The sequence below is a fragment of the Cebus imitator genome, unplaced genomic scaffold (assembly GCF_001604975.1).
Source record: "Cebus imitator isolate Cc_AM_T3 unplaced genomic scaffold, Cebus_imitator-1.0 Scaffold122, whole genome shotgun sequence".
NCBI lineage: Eukaryota > Metazoa > Chordata > Mammalia > Primates > Cebidae > Cebus > Cebus imitator.
The window spans coordinates 2,869,941-2,890,012 of record NW_016107437.1 but is presented as its reverse complement, the minus strand read 5'-3'; the positions used below and the strand labels follow the sequence as shown (position 1 = coordinate 2,890,012).

At 48.7% G+C, this 20,072-nt stretch overlaps 1 protein-coding gene across 5 annotated transcripts in view; it reads right to left on the bottom strand.

Moving 5' to 3' along the window:
* The window catches only part of SNX29 (sorting nexin 29), a 589,908-nt gene that overhangs the window by 486,024 nt on the left and 83,812 nt on the right, over nucleotides 1-20,072 (bottom strand). For all 5 annotated transcript variants that reach the window (XM_017540017.2, XM_037742524.1, XM_017540015.2 and 2 more), the window contains 3 exons: nucleotides 15,958-16,076; nucleotides 8,002-8,077; nucleotides 6,557-6,639 (listed from right to left, as the gene is read on the bottom strand). In XM_017540017.2, the coding sequence (XP_017395506.1) occupies nucleotides 6,557-6,639; nucleotides 8,002-8,077; nucleotides 15,958-16,076 (278 nt within the window). The remainder of the gene's footprint in view (nucleotides 1-6,556; nucleotides 6,640-8,001; nucleotides 8,078-15,957; nucleotides 16,077-20,072) is intronic.

Below are 20,072 nucleotides of genomic sequence, written 5' to 3'. Positions count from 1 at the left end.
CTCCCTCCCTCCTTCCTTTCTTTCTTCTCTCTCTCTCCTCTCTCTCCTGTCTCTCTCTGTCTCTCTCTCTCTTTCTTTCTTTCTTTCTTCCTTTTCTTTTTCAGACAGGGTCCAGCCCTGTAACCAAGACTGAAGTGCAGTGATGTAATCATAGCTCAGGGCAGCCTTGACCTCCTGGAGCCCCCAATTAGCTGGGAATACAGGTACACACCACCACATCCAGGTAAATTTTTTTTATTTTTTTACAGGGACAAAGTCTCACTATGCTGGCCTGGCTAGTCCCAAACTCCTGCTCTCAAATGGTCTGCCCACCTCGGCCTCCCACAGTGCTGGGATTACAGGAGTGCACCACTGCACCCAGCCTATTCATTGACTCTTAACTCTGATCCCAATGCTGTTCTAAGCACATTACAGTTTTCTTGATGATTGCCCATGAGAGGGGTGTTGATCCTGTCCCTATGTCTTGATAAGGACACGGGCATGAAGAAGGTTGGAGCCACTGAGCTGGAACCTGAGTCCAGGCAGCCGAGCTTCGGAGTGTGCCCTCCCGACCCTGACAGCACCATGCCTCCCTACAGCAACAGGCACAGCTGCAACTCCAACCAGGTACACTCCATGTGCCCAAAACAAGCACTGGGAACCTACCTGCAGAAATGCAAGGTATCCCTGAGGCAGAATTATGGGTGCTTTAGTTTGTTTCAAACTGTCTTTACTGCTTTGCTAAATAATTAACTTTTTCATAACAGGTTTCTGTGTTTTTGAAGTCCCAGAGGGACTTGCAGAAGGAGAGTAATCAATCATCTGGGTCTGAACACACCATCTTCTCTTCAGTAGTAAATAACCACAAGAATACACCCCCTCTGAACGCCTCAGGACAAAACACCCTTTGCAATTTCAGACACACCTGAGAGGGGAAGGTTGCTGAGCAGAAGACTTCACGGTTGTCCCCAAGCACTGAGGATTAAATAACCTAGCTCTAGCTCAATTACAGTAGAGAGGCAGCCACCTGCGTGGATTATCACATGAAGCCAGAGAAGCTACTTGGCGGGATGTGAGTAAAGCATTCGCTTCTTTGGGGGGCAGAGCTGATGAGTTTCTTTGCCAAGCTCCTTTGGAGCTTGCAAGAGTCAAGTGACTGCTCTAGAGTAGAATCTCAGGTGCTTCACATGCTGGGATGGGATGCTTCATCTCAACTGGAATGGTGTTTGCAAAACACTCCTGGGACAACTCATGCTGTGGACTGAATTGCATCCCTTCTCAAATGTACAAGGTGAAGCCCTAACTCCCAATCTGAATTAAGGCGACAAGGCCTTAATGAGGTAATTAAGGTTAATAAGGTAATAAGGGTGGGGCTCTGATTCCACAGGACCAGTGTCCTTATAAGAGAAGGAAGGTCAGGCATGGTGGCTTACACCTATAATCCCAGCACTTCTGGAGGCTGAGGTGGGCGGAACACCTGAGGTCAGGAGTTCAAGACCAGCCTGGCCAACATAGCCAAACCCGGTCTCTACTAAAAATAGAAAAAAACTAGTCGGGCATGGTGGTGCAAGCCTGTAATCCCAGTTACTCAGGAGGGTGAGGCAGGAGAATCAATCGCTTGAACCCCAGAAGCGGAGGTTGCAGTGAGCTGAGACTATACCATTGCACTGCAGCCTGGGGGACAGAGCAAGACTCTGTCTCAGAAAAAGAAGAGAGAAGGGACACCAGGATGTGCCTGCAGAGAAAAGGCCACATAAGGACAGAGAGAGAAGGCAGCCAGTTCTCTGCAAGCCAAGGAAAGACACCTCACCAGAAATCCGCCCTGCTGGCACCTTGATCTTGGCCTTTCAGCCTCCAAAACTGTGAGAAAATAAGTTTTTGTTTTTGTTTTCATTTTTGAGACAGAGTCTTGTTCTGTCGCCCAGGCTGGAGTGTAGTGGTGCAATCTCAGCTCACTGCAGCATCTGTCTCCTAGATTCAAGCAATTCTCCTGCCTATGCCTCCTGAGTAGCCAGGATTACAGGTGCCCACCACCACGCTCTGCTAATTTTTTCTATTTTGAGTAGAGACGGGGTTTCACCATCTTGGCTAGGCTGGTTTTGAACTCCTGATCTCAAGCTATCCGCCCACCTCGGCCTCCCAAAGTGCTAGGATTACAGGCAGGAGCCACCATGCCGGGCGGAGAAAATAAGTTTTTGCTGTTGAAGCCACCCTATCTGTGGCCCCTTGTTAGGTAGCCCAAGCAAACCCCCTGGACACCCAGATGGACCCACTCTTCCTACTTCTCTTGCACGTGACACAGGAGGTGACAGCAGGATGGGGAAACGCAATTTAAAACCACCTTCCTCAAAATTTCTAGGATTGCTGACCCCTCATCTGTGCTAGATGACACCCAGGGTAGACAACAGCACTGTCCTTGAAGACTTCTTAAAGGTACAGGCACCACAGAAAACAGAACCCTCCCAAGCCACACCCCAGCCACCCACACACAATCCTAACCACAGACCACGTCTCTTTCAAGTGTCAAGGGTCAAATGCAGACATGGTGACATTTCTTTCTTCAGAGATTCCAAGATGTAAGCTCTGGATATGTCCCGAACTTGCTCAAGATGCCAAATAATAAAACGATTTAGTTTCTAAAAAATTGTATGAGTCAAAACAAGGAAAACAATCTATGCCTCAGTCACTGGCTAAACTGGAGTGTGTTTAAGGGTATGTAATCAGCAAAAATACACAGGCAGGGCCAGCGACTTCCTCACAGACAGAAAGCGGCTAAGGGAGACCCAGACACCATGCTCTAAGGAGGCCTGAGAAGCGGCTGACAAACCAAACCATGTATCTCAGATGCCGGGACCTCACCCCCAGCCACAGGAACTCTTGGGAAACAGAATGCCAGACACCTGCTGGGGCACACAGGGATGCCTGCAGCCCTACATAGGGTGTCTACAAAGGTGAGGGCTGGAAGGTGTGATCTCAGGAGCTGCTGTCCTTTAAAAAAAAATGCCCATAAGTCAAAAACGCAGTGTTCTTTACAATAGCTGTGCCTCACAGCCAGAGTAAAGTCTTGTTCATCTACACCAAGGTGCAGCCCGCACGGAGACAGAATCGTAGGTGCTGGAAAGGTGATGAGGCGTTAGAACCCAGCAAGTCACAAAGTGGCTTCTTTTTCCCATCTTCAGTCCGTTCCATTACTTTCAGTTCAGCATCAGGATATCCTCAAGGCTTTTTTTTTTTTTTTTTTTTTTGGGAGACAGAGTCTTGCTCTGTCACTCAGGCTGGAGTGCAGTGGCGCGATCTCGGCTCACTGCAAACTCCACCTCCCGGGTTCAAGCGATTCTCCTGCCTCAGCCTCCTGAGTAGCTGGGATTACAGGCGCATGCCACCACACCCAGCTAAATTTTGTATTTTTAGTAGAGACGGGGGTTTCATCATGTTGGTCAGGCTGGTCTTGAACTCCTGACCTCGTGATCCGCCCACCTTGGTCTCCCAAAGTGCTGGAATTACAGGCGTGCGCCACCACACCCAGCTCCTCAACACCTTTCTAATGAGACTTGCTGACCTCTCTCTTTTTTCCCTTTGGCTTATGAAAATTTATTTCTACTGTTTTTTTGACCACCAAAATATATTATCTTGGTCTCTCCTTCTTGCCTTGGACCAAGGGAGAGACACTGACTACTCTGACAACCTTAAAGGGGACCCCAGGGATGTCACCAACAGCATGACCTTTGCGACCAAATCCAGCAATCAGAACTTTATTGGGGGTTTTTTCCCTAAATTGTTTTTTCCCCTAAATTTTTATTTTAACTTTTTTTTTTGAGACACAGTCTCACTCTGGTGCCCAGGCTGGAATGCAATGGTGCCCTCTCGTCTCACTGCAACCTCTGCCTCTTGGGTTCAAGCGATTCTCTTGCCTTGGCCTCCTGAGTAGCTGAGACTACAGGCATGTTCCACCATGCTTGGCTACAGAAGTTCATTGTTTTCCTCAACTGAAGTCAAGCAGTCATCACTGGGTACAGAAGCTGTGATTTCTTGGCCAGTGGGTCCATAAAGCATGGCCTGATGGCAGGATTTGGCTGTTTTGTCTTAAGCCCTATTTTTCCAGCACAATTCCCTTTTGGAGAAGCACTTCCGAAAGGGCTGAGCACAGGAGCTGCACCCGAATGGGTTTTCCCGCACTGCTGATCACACCACTTCTGGTCTTTCTGGTGGCTACAGAGCTTCCCGGAAGTATGAAGACTGAGATACTTGCCACAGGCCGTGGCCAAAAAGCAGCAGCACCCGGCCCTCTTATGAACAATAAAAGCGGATCTCAGTCAGAACCCACAACAGGCAACCACAGCCAGGCACACTTATAAGAGTTTCCTTCCATTGTCTTCATTTTACAGTGACCAGCTATTTCAGTCAACTCATACTGGTTCTCAATTTGCAGTAATGAGATGAAGTTTCCTTTTTCAAAAAATAAAGGCATTCAAGTTTGTTTAAGTGTATCATCGAAAGTAAACTATAGTAGACAAGGCGTGGTGGCTCACGCCTGGCATCCCAGCGCTTTGGGAAGCTAAGTCGGGTGGATCACTTTAGCCCAGGAGTTCAGGACCAGTCTGGGCAACATAGTGAGACTTACCTCTACAAATAAGTAAATAAATAAAATGGATAATAAAGTAAACTATAGGGTAAGTAACAGTGCTGTGGTAAACAAAAGACAAGGGAAAAGCAGCCAGCTACATACTCACCCACCCTGTGTCCCACGGACCAAATGAACACCTGCTCAGCCAAGTTCAGGGCTGAGGAGCGCCACGGTAAACCACACATACTCATTAGATAAAAAGTGCAGCCAGCCATTCCCATGCAGCCTCATAGTGTCTGCTCACTTCCTGCTTCACTCTTGAATCAGATAATGCTGGGTGCCTCCCAAACTCCTTCTTCCTTAGCAACAAAAACTAATTTCCTTTTCATCAGGAACAACTGCCCCCTCTGCAGCCAAAGGAGGCCATGAAATGAATGCTGGCCCAAAACATGAGTGTGATACCGTGAGCACCTTCTGGTGGAGGTGGGGGCTGCCATTGTTTTTGTACCAACAGCCCATTCTGCAGTCTAGGAACGACCATGGGCTCCTTTTCAGGAAAATGTATTAAAATATATAAAACATACAATATCACAAAGCAAACCAATTCTATCACAACAGAATCGTCATAACTGAGGGTCAGGCACAGTGGCTCACGCCTGTAATCCCAGCACTTTGGGAGCCAAGGTGGGTGGATCACGAGGTTAGGAGTTTACAACCAGCCTGGCCAAAATTTTGGTGAAACCCTGTCTCACCATTAAAATACAAATATTAGCTGGGGCGTGGTGGCATGCGCCTGTAATCCCCAGTACTTGGGAGGCTGAGGCAGAGAATGGCTTAAACCCGGGGGGCAGAGGTTGCAGTGAGCCAAGATTGCACCACTGCACTCACACTCCAGCCTGGGCGACAGAGCAAGACTCCATCTCATAATTTTTTTTTAAAATGGTCATAACTGAAGAAAATATGTTTCACTCAGAGCTAAATGAAAAGCATTGTCATTTTTTCCCTATCCAAGCTCAGGCCCCAGAATCCTATATGTAGAAACAGAGGAAGTCTCTCCTTTGCCCTCTCCTCTTTCCTCACACCTGGAATGAGAATGAAATGGCTGAAGCTAAAATGACTATGTTGGTCTACGACGCAAGACAGGAGGAGTCCCAGTCTCTGATCACCATGGAGCCACATGCCAGCCCCAGCCTTCCTACCACTGGGTAGAGATAAATTTCCATCATATATCTCTAAACCACAAGAACTTCAAGAAGAGTATATCTGAATGGTTTTGTATACAAAGATTAAACCAACTGTCGGTTCATATAACAGTGTCTGCTCACTTCCTGCTCCATCCTTGAATTAGAGAATGCTGAGTGTCTCCCAAACTCCTTCTTCCTTCCCTAGCAACAAAAACTTTTTTTTTTTTAAATTGGGAACAACTGCCCCCTCTGCAGCCAGGGGAGGCCATGGGACAAATGCTGGCCCAAGACATGGGTGGGGTACGAGGAGCACCCACTGGTTTACATAATAGTTGGTTTATTCTTTGTTATACAAAGCCATTCAAACCGAGTCTTCCTTGCTATACTTCTCATGCCTTTTCTAGGTGGTGAAGTTGAAAACAGTTAAAGCCTGATCATTAGCAACGTTTAATTATCTTGGAGAGACACATTCTTCTCTCCAAGGTACAAAAATGAGTTCTCCAGAGTTACAAAGGAAATCCAACTAGAACAGATCCTCTGTAGCTAACTGCGTATGGGAGGCAAACCCTGAAACCTGGAACCACAGAATTCTATGGCAAAGCTGCTCCACCCCGAAGCATGCCATTTAGCACACACATAGGCCCAAGCACCATGTGCTAGCCATGGTTGTGGAAATCCACAAGCGCACACCACACCTCCAGTCTACAGCTGGGGACATACACACCTGACTTTAACCACAGTCACATGGCTACAAACCCAAAGGCACTGCCATGAGGCATGCGCCAAAAGTCATGCCAGAGCTGGTGGAGGTGGCTGAGAAAGTACTTACTAATCGTCATGGACTCCGGCACTGAGGCAGAAGGTAACAGGCTGCTCAGAGGACTTCCTTGGCCTGGAGAGCTAGCTTCCACACTAGGAAAAAGCAGGCGGGAGGAAGTTATACTCAGCCCCTGAAAGTACACAACCTCGCCATTCCAAAAACTTGCAGAGGTCAGTTTACTCCAGTACCTCTACTAGAAGCTCTAGGACAGAAGCAGTCATTGGAAATGAGTCAGACCTCATTAACTGAAGATTCCGTATGTGGAAAATCATCTACCCACTGAAATGTATTTGTAACCCCAGAGTCAATACTCAAAGTGCTGTCACAATCATTCATGAACATGTGCAGAGGCCAATAATTTTAGTCCCTAATGTGCATGTTCCCAGCTGACGTCGAACAGCTAGAACCTCAGATCTTACACCTTAAACAAGCATTCTCTTTGCAGTCTATTTACTGCCATCTTTTCAGCATTTTTTTTTTTTTTCACTTTTCTTTTTTTTGCGCAATCTCAGCTCACTGCAACCTCTACCTCCCGGTTTCAAGTGATTCTCCTGCCTCAGTCTCCCAAATAGCTGGGATTACAGTCCTATGCCACCACTCCTGGCTAATTTTTGTATTTGTAATAGAGATGGGTTTCACCATGTTGGTCAGGCTGCTCTCAAACTCCAGACCTCCGGTGATCCGCCCACCTCAGCCTCCCAAAGGGCTGGGATTAGAGGCATGAGCCACCATGCCTGGCCTTGTTTTTCACTTTCATTGGTGATTTTGTTGTTTAAAATGTCCCCAGGCAACAGTGCTGAAGTGGCACTGCCTAGCGTTCCTAAGCACAGAAAGGCTGTGATGTACCGCATGGAGATAATCTGTGAGTTAGAGATGCTTCATTCAGGCAATGGGTTACAGTGCTGCTGGCAGTGAGTTCAAGGTTAATGAATCAACCATATACCTTAAACAAGGTGTCTTTAAACAGGAACAGACATAAAACCAGGTTATGTATTAACCAGCTGACAAAAATGCTGTGACCAGGCCGGGCATGGTAGCTCACACCTGTAATCTCACTGCTTTGGGAGGCCAAGGCAGGTGGATCACATGAGGTCAGGAGTTGAAGATCAGCCTGGCCAACATGGCGAAACCCCATCTCTACTAAAAATACAAAAAAATTAGCCAGGCGTGCTGGTGTGTGCCTGTAATTCCAGCTACTCGGGAGGTTGAGGCAAGAGAATTGCTTGAACTCAGGAGGCGGAGGGCGCAATGAGCCAAGATTGAGCCCCAACCTGGGAAACAGAACAGAACTTCATCTCAAAAAAAAAAAAAAGACTAAATCTGAACATAAATGTGAAGTAAGCCCTTGCCCTTTAATCCTAGCAGATGCACTCCTATCTTTAAAAAAGAATAAAATGCACAGCTGTGAATAGGACATTTCAATGCCAAAGGCAGCTGGGTTTCTTAATATTAACCTGTACCGAAGTCCAGAATCCGGGAGAACATGGTCCTCTAGTCCTGTCCCGTTCTCCAGGCTACCGAGGGGGGCATCTGTGCAGAGAGAGCAATCAAAGAAAGAAGGTCACTTTTCTCATTCCATGTTCTCCATAAGACAAAGACACAATGCAGACATTGGCTCATCTGCTATATCAGTTGACTAAGACAGCTTTCTCCATCTCGCCTGCGTGCTGGATTTTAATCAGCTGTTTCCTGTTGTTCAGAGATCATCTCAGTCTTGGCATCAGTCACTGCAGAAATAGAAAGCCCTATACTTGGCTGGGAGTGGTGGCTCACTCCTGCAATCCCAGCGCTTTAGGAGGTCAAGGCAGGTGGATCACCTGAGGTCAGGAGTTCAAGACCAGCGTGGCCAACATGTTGAAACCCCGTCTCTACTAAAAATACAAAAATTAGCGGGACATGTTGGTGCATATCTATAATCGCAGCTACTCAGGAGGCTGAGGCAGGAGAATCGGGTGAACCCTGGATGCAGAGGATGAAGTGACTCAAGATCACGCCATTGTACTCCAGACTCCAGCCTAGGCAATGAGGGCGAAACTCTGTCAAAAATAGAAAATAAAAAAGGCTGGGCACAGTGGCTCACTATAATCCCAGCACTTTGGGAGGCTGAGGAGGGCGGACCATGAGGTCAGGTGTTCGAGACCAGCCTGGCCAACATAGTGAAACCCCATCTGTACCAAAAATACAAAAATTAGTCAGGCATGGTGGTGGGCACTTGTAATCCCAGCTACTCAGGAGGCTGAGGCAGGAGAATCGCTTGAACCTGGGAGGCAGAAATTGCAGTGAGCCGATATTGTGCCACTGCATTCCAGCCCAGGTGACAGTCCAAGACTCCATCTCAAAAAAGAAAAGAAAAGAAAGCCCTATACTACCCCTTAACCTGTGACTTTTTCTTTTTTTTTTTTTTTTTTTTTTTTTTTTTTTTTTTTGAGACAAGGTCTTGCTCTGTCATCCAGGCTAGAGTACAGTGGTGTGATCAAGGTTCACTGCAGCTTCAAACTCTCAGACTCAAGGGGTCCTCCCACCTCAGCCTTTCAAGTACCAGGGACTACAGGGACGTGCCAACACAGCCAGCTAGTTTATTTTTTATTTTTTTGTAGAGATGGGGGTCCCACCACGCTGCCCAGGCTAGTCTGAAACTCCTAGGCTAAAGAAATCCTTCGCCTTGCCCTCCCAAAGTCCTGGGATTACAGATGTGACCAACTATTCCTGGACTGTGACATTTTGGCCTTGAGCCACCTAGAATTATGCATGAAGTCCATATTCAGAACCAACGTCAGAATCAGGGTAAAATAAATCAGCTTGCTGTTAGACAAAACTGCTCCTGCTCGTGCCTCAAGTCAGACACTGGGGGGCACCATGGTCTAATTTCTGACAATGTCTGCGGCTTTCTAAAAAAGCCACTTTTGCCTGCATTAAGTGCATTTAGGAAAGGCATTCACAAGAAGTGGGGCCATAAGTAGTCTCTGGAACTAACAGGCTAGGGACATGAACAATTTTCATAAATGTATTTGCTGCTGTTCCAGTTTCCTTTCAGGAAAACGTGCAAATCCATGAGCTCAGGCTGCATGGTGACATTAAGGCCAGTATCACCCAGGAGAAGCCTTGCTTATTCAAGAAATTTCTTGGCCTGGGCAGTGGCTCATGCCTGTACTCCCAGCACTTCTGGAGATGAGGAAGGTGGATCACTTGAGGTCAGGAGTTCAAGACCAGCCTGGCTAACATGGCGAAACCCTGTCTCTACTAAAAATATAAGAATTAGCTGGGTGAGGTAGCGCGTGCCTGTAATCCCAGCTACTTGGGAGGCTGAGGTAGGAGAATTGCTTGAACCCAGGAGGTGGAGGTTGCAGTAAGCTGAGATTGCATCACTGCACTCCAGCCTGGGTGACAGAGCGAAACTCTGTCTCAAAAATAAAAAAGAAGAAAAAAAAAGAAATTTCTTAATAGTGAATGCCCCCTACAGAACCAGCGCTGCATCAGGGACAAGGAAGATGGCAATGAAGACAGCATGTCTCAATTCCTTCCACATCCATCCTCCACGCCATTCCTTGCGTCTTTGCCTGGCTTATTCATGGCCCCCAAAAAACTCCCAGCTCTTTAAGGGCTGAACTTCAAGGAAACTTACCAGGAAAAAGAAAAAAAATTTTAAGCCTTTTTTTCTACCTTGCTGTCTGCATCAAGTTATTGTGCTGACTCCAAATTCGCAAAAAGTTCAAGTTACTTCACGTCCCCCTTTTCTTGGAGGCAGGGTTTTGCTGTCACCCAGGCTGGAGTACAGTGGCACAATTACAGCTCACTGCAGCCTCTAGCTCCTGGGCTCAAGAGACCCTCTCACTTCAGCCTCTTGAGTAGCTAAGACTACAAGCATGAACCTTCATGCCTGGCTAATTTTTTAATTTTTATTTTTATTTTAGATACAGGGTCTCACTATGTTGCCCAGGCCAATCTCAAGCTCCTGGTCTCAAGCTATCCTCCCACCTCAGACTTCCAAATGTTAAATATTAATGCACGTAAAACTCAATGAGAACGCTCAGTAAAGGTGGCATCAACTCACCCTATAATGGATCCTGGCTATCCCCGGCATTCATCCTCCCACCTGGTTACCTGGAATTGCCCAAGGAACTCCTCCCTCAGTTCCCCACCCCACTAACCCCTCCTACTTGGTGCTCCCCTCTCTCAGCCTTCCTAACACTAATCTTCCACCCTCCTTCCCACCATCTTTTCTCTGATTCCTGAGTGAAGGTGGCCTTGAATCATGGCCCCATGGCCCTCTGTCACCCTCAGCCAATCTGGCAAGGTCTTGGCTACAGCTCTCACTCTGTGAAGATGACAACACTCAAGCCCTCACCTCTGGCCAGGACCTGTCTTGAATCCTAGTCCCACATCTCTAACTGCCTTCTAGAAAGCTCTACCAGGATACCCTGCTGTGCCTACCAAAGGATCCCATCTTAAGTCATACTAGACTACAAGCTCACAAGGGCATGGCACCCACCCTCCATGCCATCACAGAGCTAGGGGATCCAAGACCACTCAGTGCCATGAAACTACCTCCCTCTCTTTGCTCACATGTCCACTGCCCCATGGTTCAAAGGCTTCGAACCACCTAAGGGGCCTTCTAGAGCAGGTGTCCTGAGTTCTGTCTCATCCTTGCTAATCTAACTCATCCAGAGTCAGACCATTCCCTGAGGCAAAGACAGGGACTCCAACACACACAGTGGAAATCCACGGCTAGGGCAAAGGCAGGGATCCACCCAGTATTCCAGACACGACACCCACTTGGACCCAGGTGATTGACCACAGGCCCATTCACAATGCACACCCACGACTGGCTCCCACTTGCAGGCTTGACGCTCTGGGTGCACACATCATAGTCTCATCCTCAAGGCCCCAAAGACAGATACCATTATCTAATTTTACAGATGAGGAAATGAACCTGAAGATTTAAATAACTTGTTCAAGATCACAAAACTAACAAGAACAAAAGTTTGAACCCTGGTCCATCCAATGGCAGAGCTGGGCCCATACCCACTGTAGCATGCAGGCCCACATCCAGCGGGAGAATTGAATTAAGAAGACCAGGAACCCCAAGCAGCATGCGACCAGTATAAGCTGACTGGGAAGCACAGTCACGGGAGTGTCCGGCCAGCCACCACAACACTGACGATCAAAACAGTAAAACTGCCCACTAAGGGCTAAGTGCTAAAACCAGTCACATCAGATCAAGGCAGCGCTACCACAGTCCCTCCTCAGCCTCAACGAGCAACTCCCAAGATCCAACGTGAGGACAAGGAGAAAGAGAACTTTAGACTCAATGGGGAAAAAAGGGTTTGAGAACCCGAGGTTTCAAAGGAACCTAACAAAGACCTTGGAAATTATGCATTTCCTAAAAGCCAACACTAAATACAGGACCCTCAATGGAGAGACGAGCAGTCACATCACCTTGTAGTGAGAGGTGATTTTTCACCCGTTTACTAATCTCACTGGAAAGAAACGTGGGTAGCCCCCTCCCTTGCAGCTGTGAAGCGATGCTGGTCAGTTTGCTTTGCTCAGGTGTAGACATCACGTACTCCCAGAGGAACTGTGCATGGTCCCCAATCCTCATCTGCTCATCTGGGGTCTCCTGTTGCAACCTGGGCTGCTGTACCCTTCTATGAATGTCTCTGTCACCCAAGAAAAGCAACCCCAAAGTGCCTCCCTAAACCACAGAGTTGTCTCTTTCAAGATTCAGGAGAATTCCTTTCAGGGCTCCCACTTCTTTGCTCTTCTCCCTCCCAAGACTCAGCTAGCATCGTCTCCTTCTAGCCAGTGCCTCCATTCCTTGTCCATCGCCCTCCCTTCACCTTCTCTAACTATCCCCCCTGGCAGTGACTGCAAAGGCACCAGCACATTCAAAGGTGACAAAAGTCTCCTAACGCAAGGAGCCCTCCATGTGAGAAGTCTCCCTTAAAAGACGAAGTGGTTCCAGAATGAAAGGGAATGTCAGAATGTTGCTAAGGGAGGAAGACGTCCCTCAGAAGGGACAAGAGGCAGAAACAGAGCAAAAGGAATGGAGTCTCAGGAGAAATGCTGGCAGTGGCCACCTGGGCAGGCAGGCAGTCTTGGCACCACCCGGCCCCACACCTCCCATGGAAATGGGGCATCAGGACAGAAGGGGCTTGATGCAACCTGGTGTTCCAATCAGGCTACCCACTCCCTTGACTCTCAGTCCAACATCCTAACACAGCCCTGGAATAATGTTCCTTCCTATGCCATGTCCTGCCCCTGCACGCAGCTCCCGGGCTGTCCCAGCTCGCAAGCCCTCTGACAGCTTTGTTACTGCAGTGAATGGAAATGCTGGCTGACGCCTGCACACATCATCTCTAGAGAGTGCAACTGACATCAGCTGGAGCTCGGGTCCCATCAGCAGTGAGAAGATGGGAGGAGTCTACAAGCTGACAGCCGGATGTGGGACCACAGGAAATCTGCAAGGACTCAAGAGGCTGATGGAGAGCTACCTTCCCTAGAGGCGCTTGCTAGAGAAAGCCCAGAGTGGGAGGAAGAGCTCTGGGTTCTCTAAGACCAAAGCCCAACATGCATGAAAAAGGTGGCCCAGATGTCTGATGGTTCAGGGGGCCCGGCTAAGACGCAAAGCAGCTGCTGAAACAATCAATCAAACCACCCACTGCAAGCACCTCATGCCCTGCAATAACTCAGGAGCCCACTACAAGGCGCCCTCGGTGGTGAATAGAATAAGGGGAGCAGGAAATTGATTCATGAGAGGAAGGCACACATTCAAAACTCCCCAGGGGTCCTGGACACACCCTGGGACCACCTGCTCTCTCCCAGCCCCCGCCTCTCCTCAAATCACTTGCCTGCATCTACACTGCTGCTAAACAGCAAACAGCAAGGTCACCGTCCCCCTAATCTTTGGCTATTTGGAGCAAGGATGGTCTAGAGATGTAGGACTTCTGTGGCCTGGCCTGCAGACATGAGCTAGGCGTACCAGACTGTCACTTTTAGGGGACCTCAACTGAAACCCAGTGAGAAAGTCCAGTTGGTATGGGAGGTCATGTGACTGAGGCAATGGTATGTGCCAAGAAGGGTGTGAGAATGAACAGGGAGCAAAGATGGACTAGAAAAGGTCAGGTGCAGTGGCTCACGCCTGTAATCCCAGCACTTTAGGAGGCCAAGGAGGGCAGATCACCCGAGGTCAGGAGTTCGAGACCAGCCTGGCCAACATGGGGAAACCCACATCTCTACTAAAAATACAAAAAAAATTAGCCAGGCCTGGTGGCACATGTCTGCAAATTCCAGCTACTCCAAAAGCTGAGGCAAGAGAATCGCTTAAACCCAGAAGGCAGAGGTTACAGTAAGCCAAGATCACGCCACCGCACTCCAGCCTGGGCAACAGAGTGAGACTCCATCTCAAAAAAAAAAGAAGAAGAAGAAGAAGAAGAAGCCAGGCACAGTGGCTCACGCCTGTTAATTCCAGCACTTTGGGAAGCCAAGGCGGGCGGATCACCTGAGGTCGAGATTTCAAGACCAGTCTGACCAGCATGGAGAAACCCTGTCTCTACTAAAAATACAAAATTAGCTGGGCATGGCAGCACATGCCTATGATCCCAGCTACTTGGGAGGCTGAGGCAGGAGAATCGATTGAACCCAAGAGGTGAAAGTTGTGGTGAGCCGAGATCATGCCACTGTACTCCAGGCGGGGCAACAAGAGCAAAACTTAGTCTCAAAAAATAAAAAATTTTAAAAAAATAAGAACAAAAAATAAGACAGACTAAGATAAGAGGAGATGGGCAGACCTCCATCAGGAGGTAGGCGGAGGCCACATGAGAAAGATGGCAGCACCTCACCAAGTCAAGAAAGCCCCCTCCATGCCAACACCCTAGCTCCCAGGCCATGGAGCTCTCACCAGGGGCCTTGGCATGTGACTGGCACTTTCCCCATATTATCTCAGGGCACCTTCCCTGTGGATCTCAGAGGGAGCTGACATAATCACACCCCCACTCTCACAGGGCTGTGGTGAAGAGCAGATGAGTTCATTAGGGTCAGCCATGCCGCAGTGCAGCGCTCCATGGGCTTTGCAAATGCTGGCTCTCATCACTATTATCCCCATTTTCCAGATGAGGACACAGCAACTGACAGACAGGAAGTGTTTAGCCTCATTTTATAGCTAGGAATGCCGACGTTCAGGGCAGTAATGCACTTGGGCTTATATAACTTTCTAGAGCTGGGACTGCATCTGACTGGCCCCTGTCCTTCTGCCAGTGACTGTCCCCGCCCCTTGAGCTAGTTTGAGTAGGTTTCTGCTCCTGCCAAGTGACAGGAAGAGTCTACACCCCAGTTCAGAATTTCAACAGCTTCCTGAGTGACTGGTGGGCTCCAGTCATAATTCCCTAAATCTGGGCCCAGAGAAGGGACATTTGCTTCCTAGAAAAACAAGGAAGCACCTAAGTGGGTCAGGCCAAGTCCTCTCTGACCCAGCATTGCTCTGGGGGCAGGGACAGCAACTGAGCACTTCTCTGAGCCAGATGCTGTGCCAGCTGCATTACACTGCACCCCAGGGGCAAGCTGGGCTCAACCACATCCTCCCCATGGCCTGCACTAGCTAAAGAAAACAGTAACAAAGCACACGGGCACGTGTTCAACCATGTGGAATGGTAGAAAAACGTTTACCCATACCAGAGAAAAAGTTTTTTTTCTTGAAACAGAGTCTCACTCTGTGGCCCAGTGTGGAGTGCAGTGGCATGATCTCGACCCACTACAACCTCCACCTCCAGGGTTCAAGCGATTCTCCTGCCTCAGCCTCCTGAGTAGCTGGGATTACAGGCACCTGCCATTACGGCCAAATAGTTTTTGTATTTTTAGTAGAGATGGGGATTCACCATGTTGGCCAGGCTGGTCTCAAACTCCTGACTTCAGGTGATCCACTCGCCTCGGCTTCACAAAGTGCTGGGATCACAAGCATAAGCCGCCGCGCCCAGCCAAGAAAGAGCTTCTAACCAAGCTACTTCCTAATCCCCAAGCGCTTTTCTGCACAAGGTGCCAGGAACTTCATGGACAGGGGTTCAGTTACCTTTTTGCAGCTCCAAAGAGGCAAAATCGTGGTTCCTCTTTGTGGTCAGCTTTTACACAACCAAGTTCAACAAGCCACTGGAGAGGGAGAAAAACAGGCCTGGGGGCCCTGGCGACTTGCCAGCTGATTCAGCCCAACACTCACTCCACCGATAGCAACTCAGGACACCCAGGTTCAGGTAGAGAAGCCAAGCCCTCTCTCACTTATGAATCTCAATGAGCCCCACCTGGCCCTGAGCCCCCCTGCCTCCTGGCTCCCATTCCTACCTGTCCAAGTAACTCAGATATTCCTGCTGGTTCTGGAAGCCAAAGCTCTGATTGGAGAAAAGGAGTAATCGGGAGACACCCACCTGCTGGGCTGTAGGAGCCCACGCCACTGACAGGGAAGAGGATGTCGGAGTCATTGTGCAGCACCTTCAGCGGAGCCCAGCTGTGCATCTGGGAGAGGCAGGTGTTCCCATCCAGTGGCCTAAGGTGAAAGAACACAGCTACATGACAGGCCAAAGAGCCTGGAGGCCTCATGACTCACCAAGCATCTGCCGGCATCCATGGTGCCCTCCTGAGAACTAACCAGGCCACTGCACAACTGAGAACAGAAAGAAGGAGGTGTGGACCTGGGAGGCGGAGCGTGGAGTCCAGATCCAGACCTCTCGCATTTGTTCTCTCAACCAGTGTTTACTGAGCATCTACTATATGCCAGGCACTTGGCGGCAAAAGAACCAGTGAACAGTGTTGATCCTGCTCTTAGGGAGCTGGCAGTTTGGTGGAGGGCACAGACACGAATCAAATAATCCTCCAAGAAGCTGTAAATGGTAGCTCAGATCGTGGAGGAAGGTCATTCTAGGAAGGTTGAGGAAGGCTGCCTGGAAGATGCAGGGCTTAAGGAGGGAGCTGGAGGAAGCCCAATCCCCCATCTAAGAGGAAGGACAGAGGCTTGAGTGAGGCGACAGCACATGCATCATGTGCCATCTGCTCCAGGTTCCAAAATGACAGCAGCCACTTGACCTGAGACTAGCGTTGCTCTGCCTCACTGCTTCTCAGCCCCTCATGGGTAAAGGAACAGAATCAGACCAGTCATGTCTGGGTCCCTTCCAAGGAAGGGATTTGGCTCAATTATTAACCAGGCTCATATACTCTGTTATATTGTCACCTTACCCACAGAGTACAAAACTCTAACATGTACCATCTTTGTAACGCCAGGCAGTGTGGCTGAGTTTTTTGGGGAGTAAATACCCGCTGCAGCACTTGCCTCTGAGCAATAGAGAAACGTTAATAAATACCAGGAGATAGTTTGTAGTACAGTCATACCCCGGTATCTGCATTACATCGTATCCGCCATTCCGTAAACCCCTTGCAAATCTGAGGATACTTAAAGTCCCTGGTTTGGTTTCTTTTTAGAGTCGGGGTCTTGCTCTGTTGCTCATGCTGGAGTGCAGTGGCACGATCATAGTTCACTGCAACCTTGAGATCCTGGGCTTCGGCGAGCCTCCTGCCTCAGCCTCCCAAGGAATTTGGACTCCAGGCATGAGCCACCATATCCGGCTAATTTTTTGTTTTGTTTTGTTTTGTTTTCTGTGAAGACAGAGTCTCACTATGTTGGCCAGGCTGGTCTCAAAATCATAGGCTCAAATGATCCTCCTGCCTCAGCCTCCCCAGGCGCTAGGATTACAGGCATAAGCCACCTCGCCTGGCCTCAAGTCCCTGATGTAAAATGGTGTATTATCTGCATAAGCACATCCTCTCACATATGTACTCCAAATCATCTCTAGATTGCTTATGATACCTAATAGAATTCAAATTCTATGTAAATAGCTGTTACGCTGTATTTTTATTTGTATTATTTTTATTTTTTTATTCTTTTGTAATATTTTTGATCTGCAGTTGGTTGAAACCATAGAGGTGGAACCCACAGATGCAGCACCTGTGGAGGCAGAGAGCCAACTGCACTCTAGGGTTACAATGTCATTTTGTATCTCAGCAGATAAAGAAGACCAAAGCAGACCATAATCATACCCACCTAGGAAAGGACGGAAAGAGGACAGGGGAGGGAGAGGGATGGGCAGACAGAGGGAGCAGGGGCAAAAGAAGAAAGAGTGTGTGGCTTGTCCAAGGCCATCAGCCCTAAGCAGCAGAACCAAGGCTGTGGGACTGGAGCCCAGGTCTTCCAAATCCAAGTGCACTGGGTCTCTCTCCTGTCCACAAGTGACATTGCTTAGATAGTTTGTCTTTATTTTAGAGCTACTCTAAAATGAACAAATATTGTCTGTAGTAGACTAGAGACATATATATTTGAGGCTTGCGACACACTCTTCTTTGTTGGTGTCTCTTCACAACTCTTTAAAAATCTCACCATCATTCACTGCTTGGGGGCGGATTTGGCCTGCAGGCACGGATTGCCAGCTCCTATTTGAGACGCTTTTCAGGTAGAAGTCTCCTTTCAGCCCTCTCCAACTTTTGGCCAGACATCTGGCACAGAGAGAGAAACGCTGGAGGAAATAATCCTAGCAGAATTTTGCAAGGCATATCATTCAACCATGGCTGTAACAAAATGAGGCTTTCAGACAGCAGGGTGCAGGCAAAAGAAGAGCTGCTCCCGCCTGGGTCCTAACACCAAGCCCAACCTGGGCAGAGTTCTGGGTGAACTTGGCTGTGCCTTGGGAATCTGCCAAGAGGCGCCCTCCTGAGGCTCTGACCCAGCCACTGGGGACCATGGGGCAGGCACCCAGAGGTGGTCAGGGGCGCCCTTTCAGGAGAAGGCAGCAAAAGCAGCCAGTCCCTTCTTGGCCACTCCACTGGCTTGGGGCAGGCGCAATGTTCTGCTGGTTTCTAAGATAATTCTTGACCCTTCCCCACAACATATGCAAGCGCAAGGTCGAGCCAGGCTCCAAGAGGATAAGGTTTCGAACCCAAGAAGTGAGCCTCAAGGACCACCGCCTCAAAATGAATTACATTAAAGACTGCTGCCCAACACAGTAGCTCACACTTGTAATCCCAGTAGTTTGGGAGGCCGAGGGAGAAGGATCACTTGAGCCCAGGAGTTTGAAACCTGCCTGGGCAACGTAACAAGAGCCCTGTCTCTACAAAAAAATTTAAAAATTAGCCAGGTATGGTGTTGCACACTGCAGACCTAGCGACTGGAGGGGCCGAGGTGGGAGGATCTCTTGAGCCTGGAAGGTCAAGGCTGCAGTGAGCCGAGGTCATGCCACTGCCTCCAGCCTGGGCCGCAGAGCAAGACCTTGTCTCCAAAAAAAGAAAATAAAAAAAATAATAATAATAACAGGCCAGGCTCTGTAGCTTATACCTGTAATCCCAGCATTTCGGGAGGCGTAGGTGGGTGGATCACCTGAGGTCAGGAGTTCAAGACCAGCCTGGCCAACATGGTGAAACCCGTCTCTACTAAAAATACAAAAATTAGCTGGGTGTGGTAGTAAGTACCTGCAATCCCAGCTACTTGGGAATGTGAGGCAGAGAATCACTTGAACCCGGGAGGCAAAGATTGCAGTGAGCCAAGATTGTACCACTGGACTCCAGCGTGGGTGACAGACCAAGACTCTGTCTCAAAAAATATCTATGTATATTAACTCATTAGGTCATCTTCATAACACTGGATGCTCTGAAACATAATTTGAGATGTTTTGAGATCCTAAACATTAAAACGTCAAGACTTAAACTACAAAATCTTCCACTGTTAACTGTCTCCCTGTGGCTGCACATTTAGGTCAGCTCCAGTGTTCCGCTTCTCTGAAGAAGGACTTAGGTATGTAGATGGGGCAACTTTTCCCTGAGTCAAGGGTATGTCCTCCAGGCAGCTTCTTGCACTCGGATTGCTAAATCAAGTGGGATGAACATCCTTCAGCTCATGCCAGTTTGTCAAACTGCTTTCCCCCATGGCCATCAACTACTCCAGCTCAACTGCTTCCAGCTGTCTATGAGGGAGGCCCCTGGGCACCACCCCTGCAGCCTCAGTCATCCCACAGACACCGACAGAATGCTATGGGATGTGAGTGGAACTGAAGAGCCACTGACAGCAAGATCTTTCCCTTCCACCAGGGCAGGAACCCAAGGTCTCCACAAATATGATAGGCAAAATATGAGGTCTTGTTTCAGTTTGCATTTCCTTAACTGCTACTGAGATGCAGAATAGCGAGACGCCGTATATGTTTGTAGTCCTTTCTGAATTATGCTTCTCCCTACTTGCCTCCTGGTATCATAGAGCACATATAAAGCGATAGGAAAAGCCCTGTCTGGGCCTGGCCCAGTGGCCCATGCCTGCAATCCCAGTACATTGGGAGGCCAACATGGGAGGATCACTTGAAGCCAGGATGTCAAGAACAATGCCTTGAGGCCAGGCACGGTGGCTCAAGCCTGTAATCCCAGCACTTTGGGAGGCCGAGGCGGGTGGATCACAAGGTCAAGAGATCAAGACCATCCTGGTCAACATGGTGAAACCCCGTCTCTACTAAAA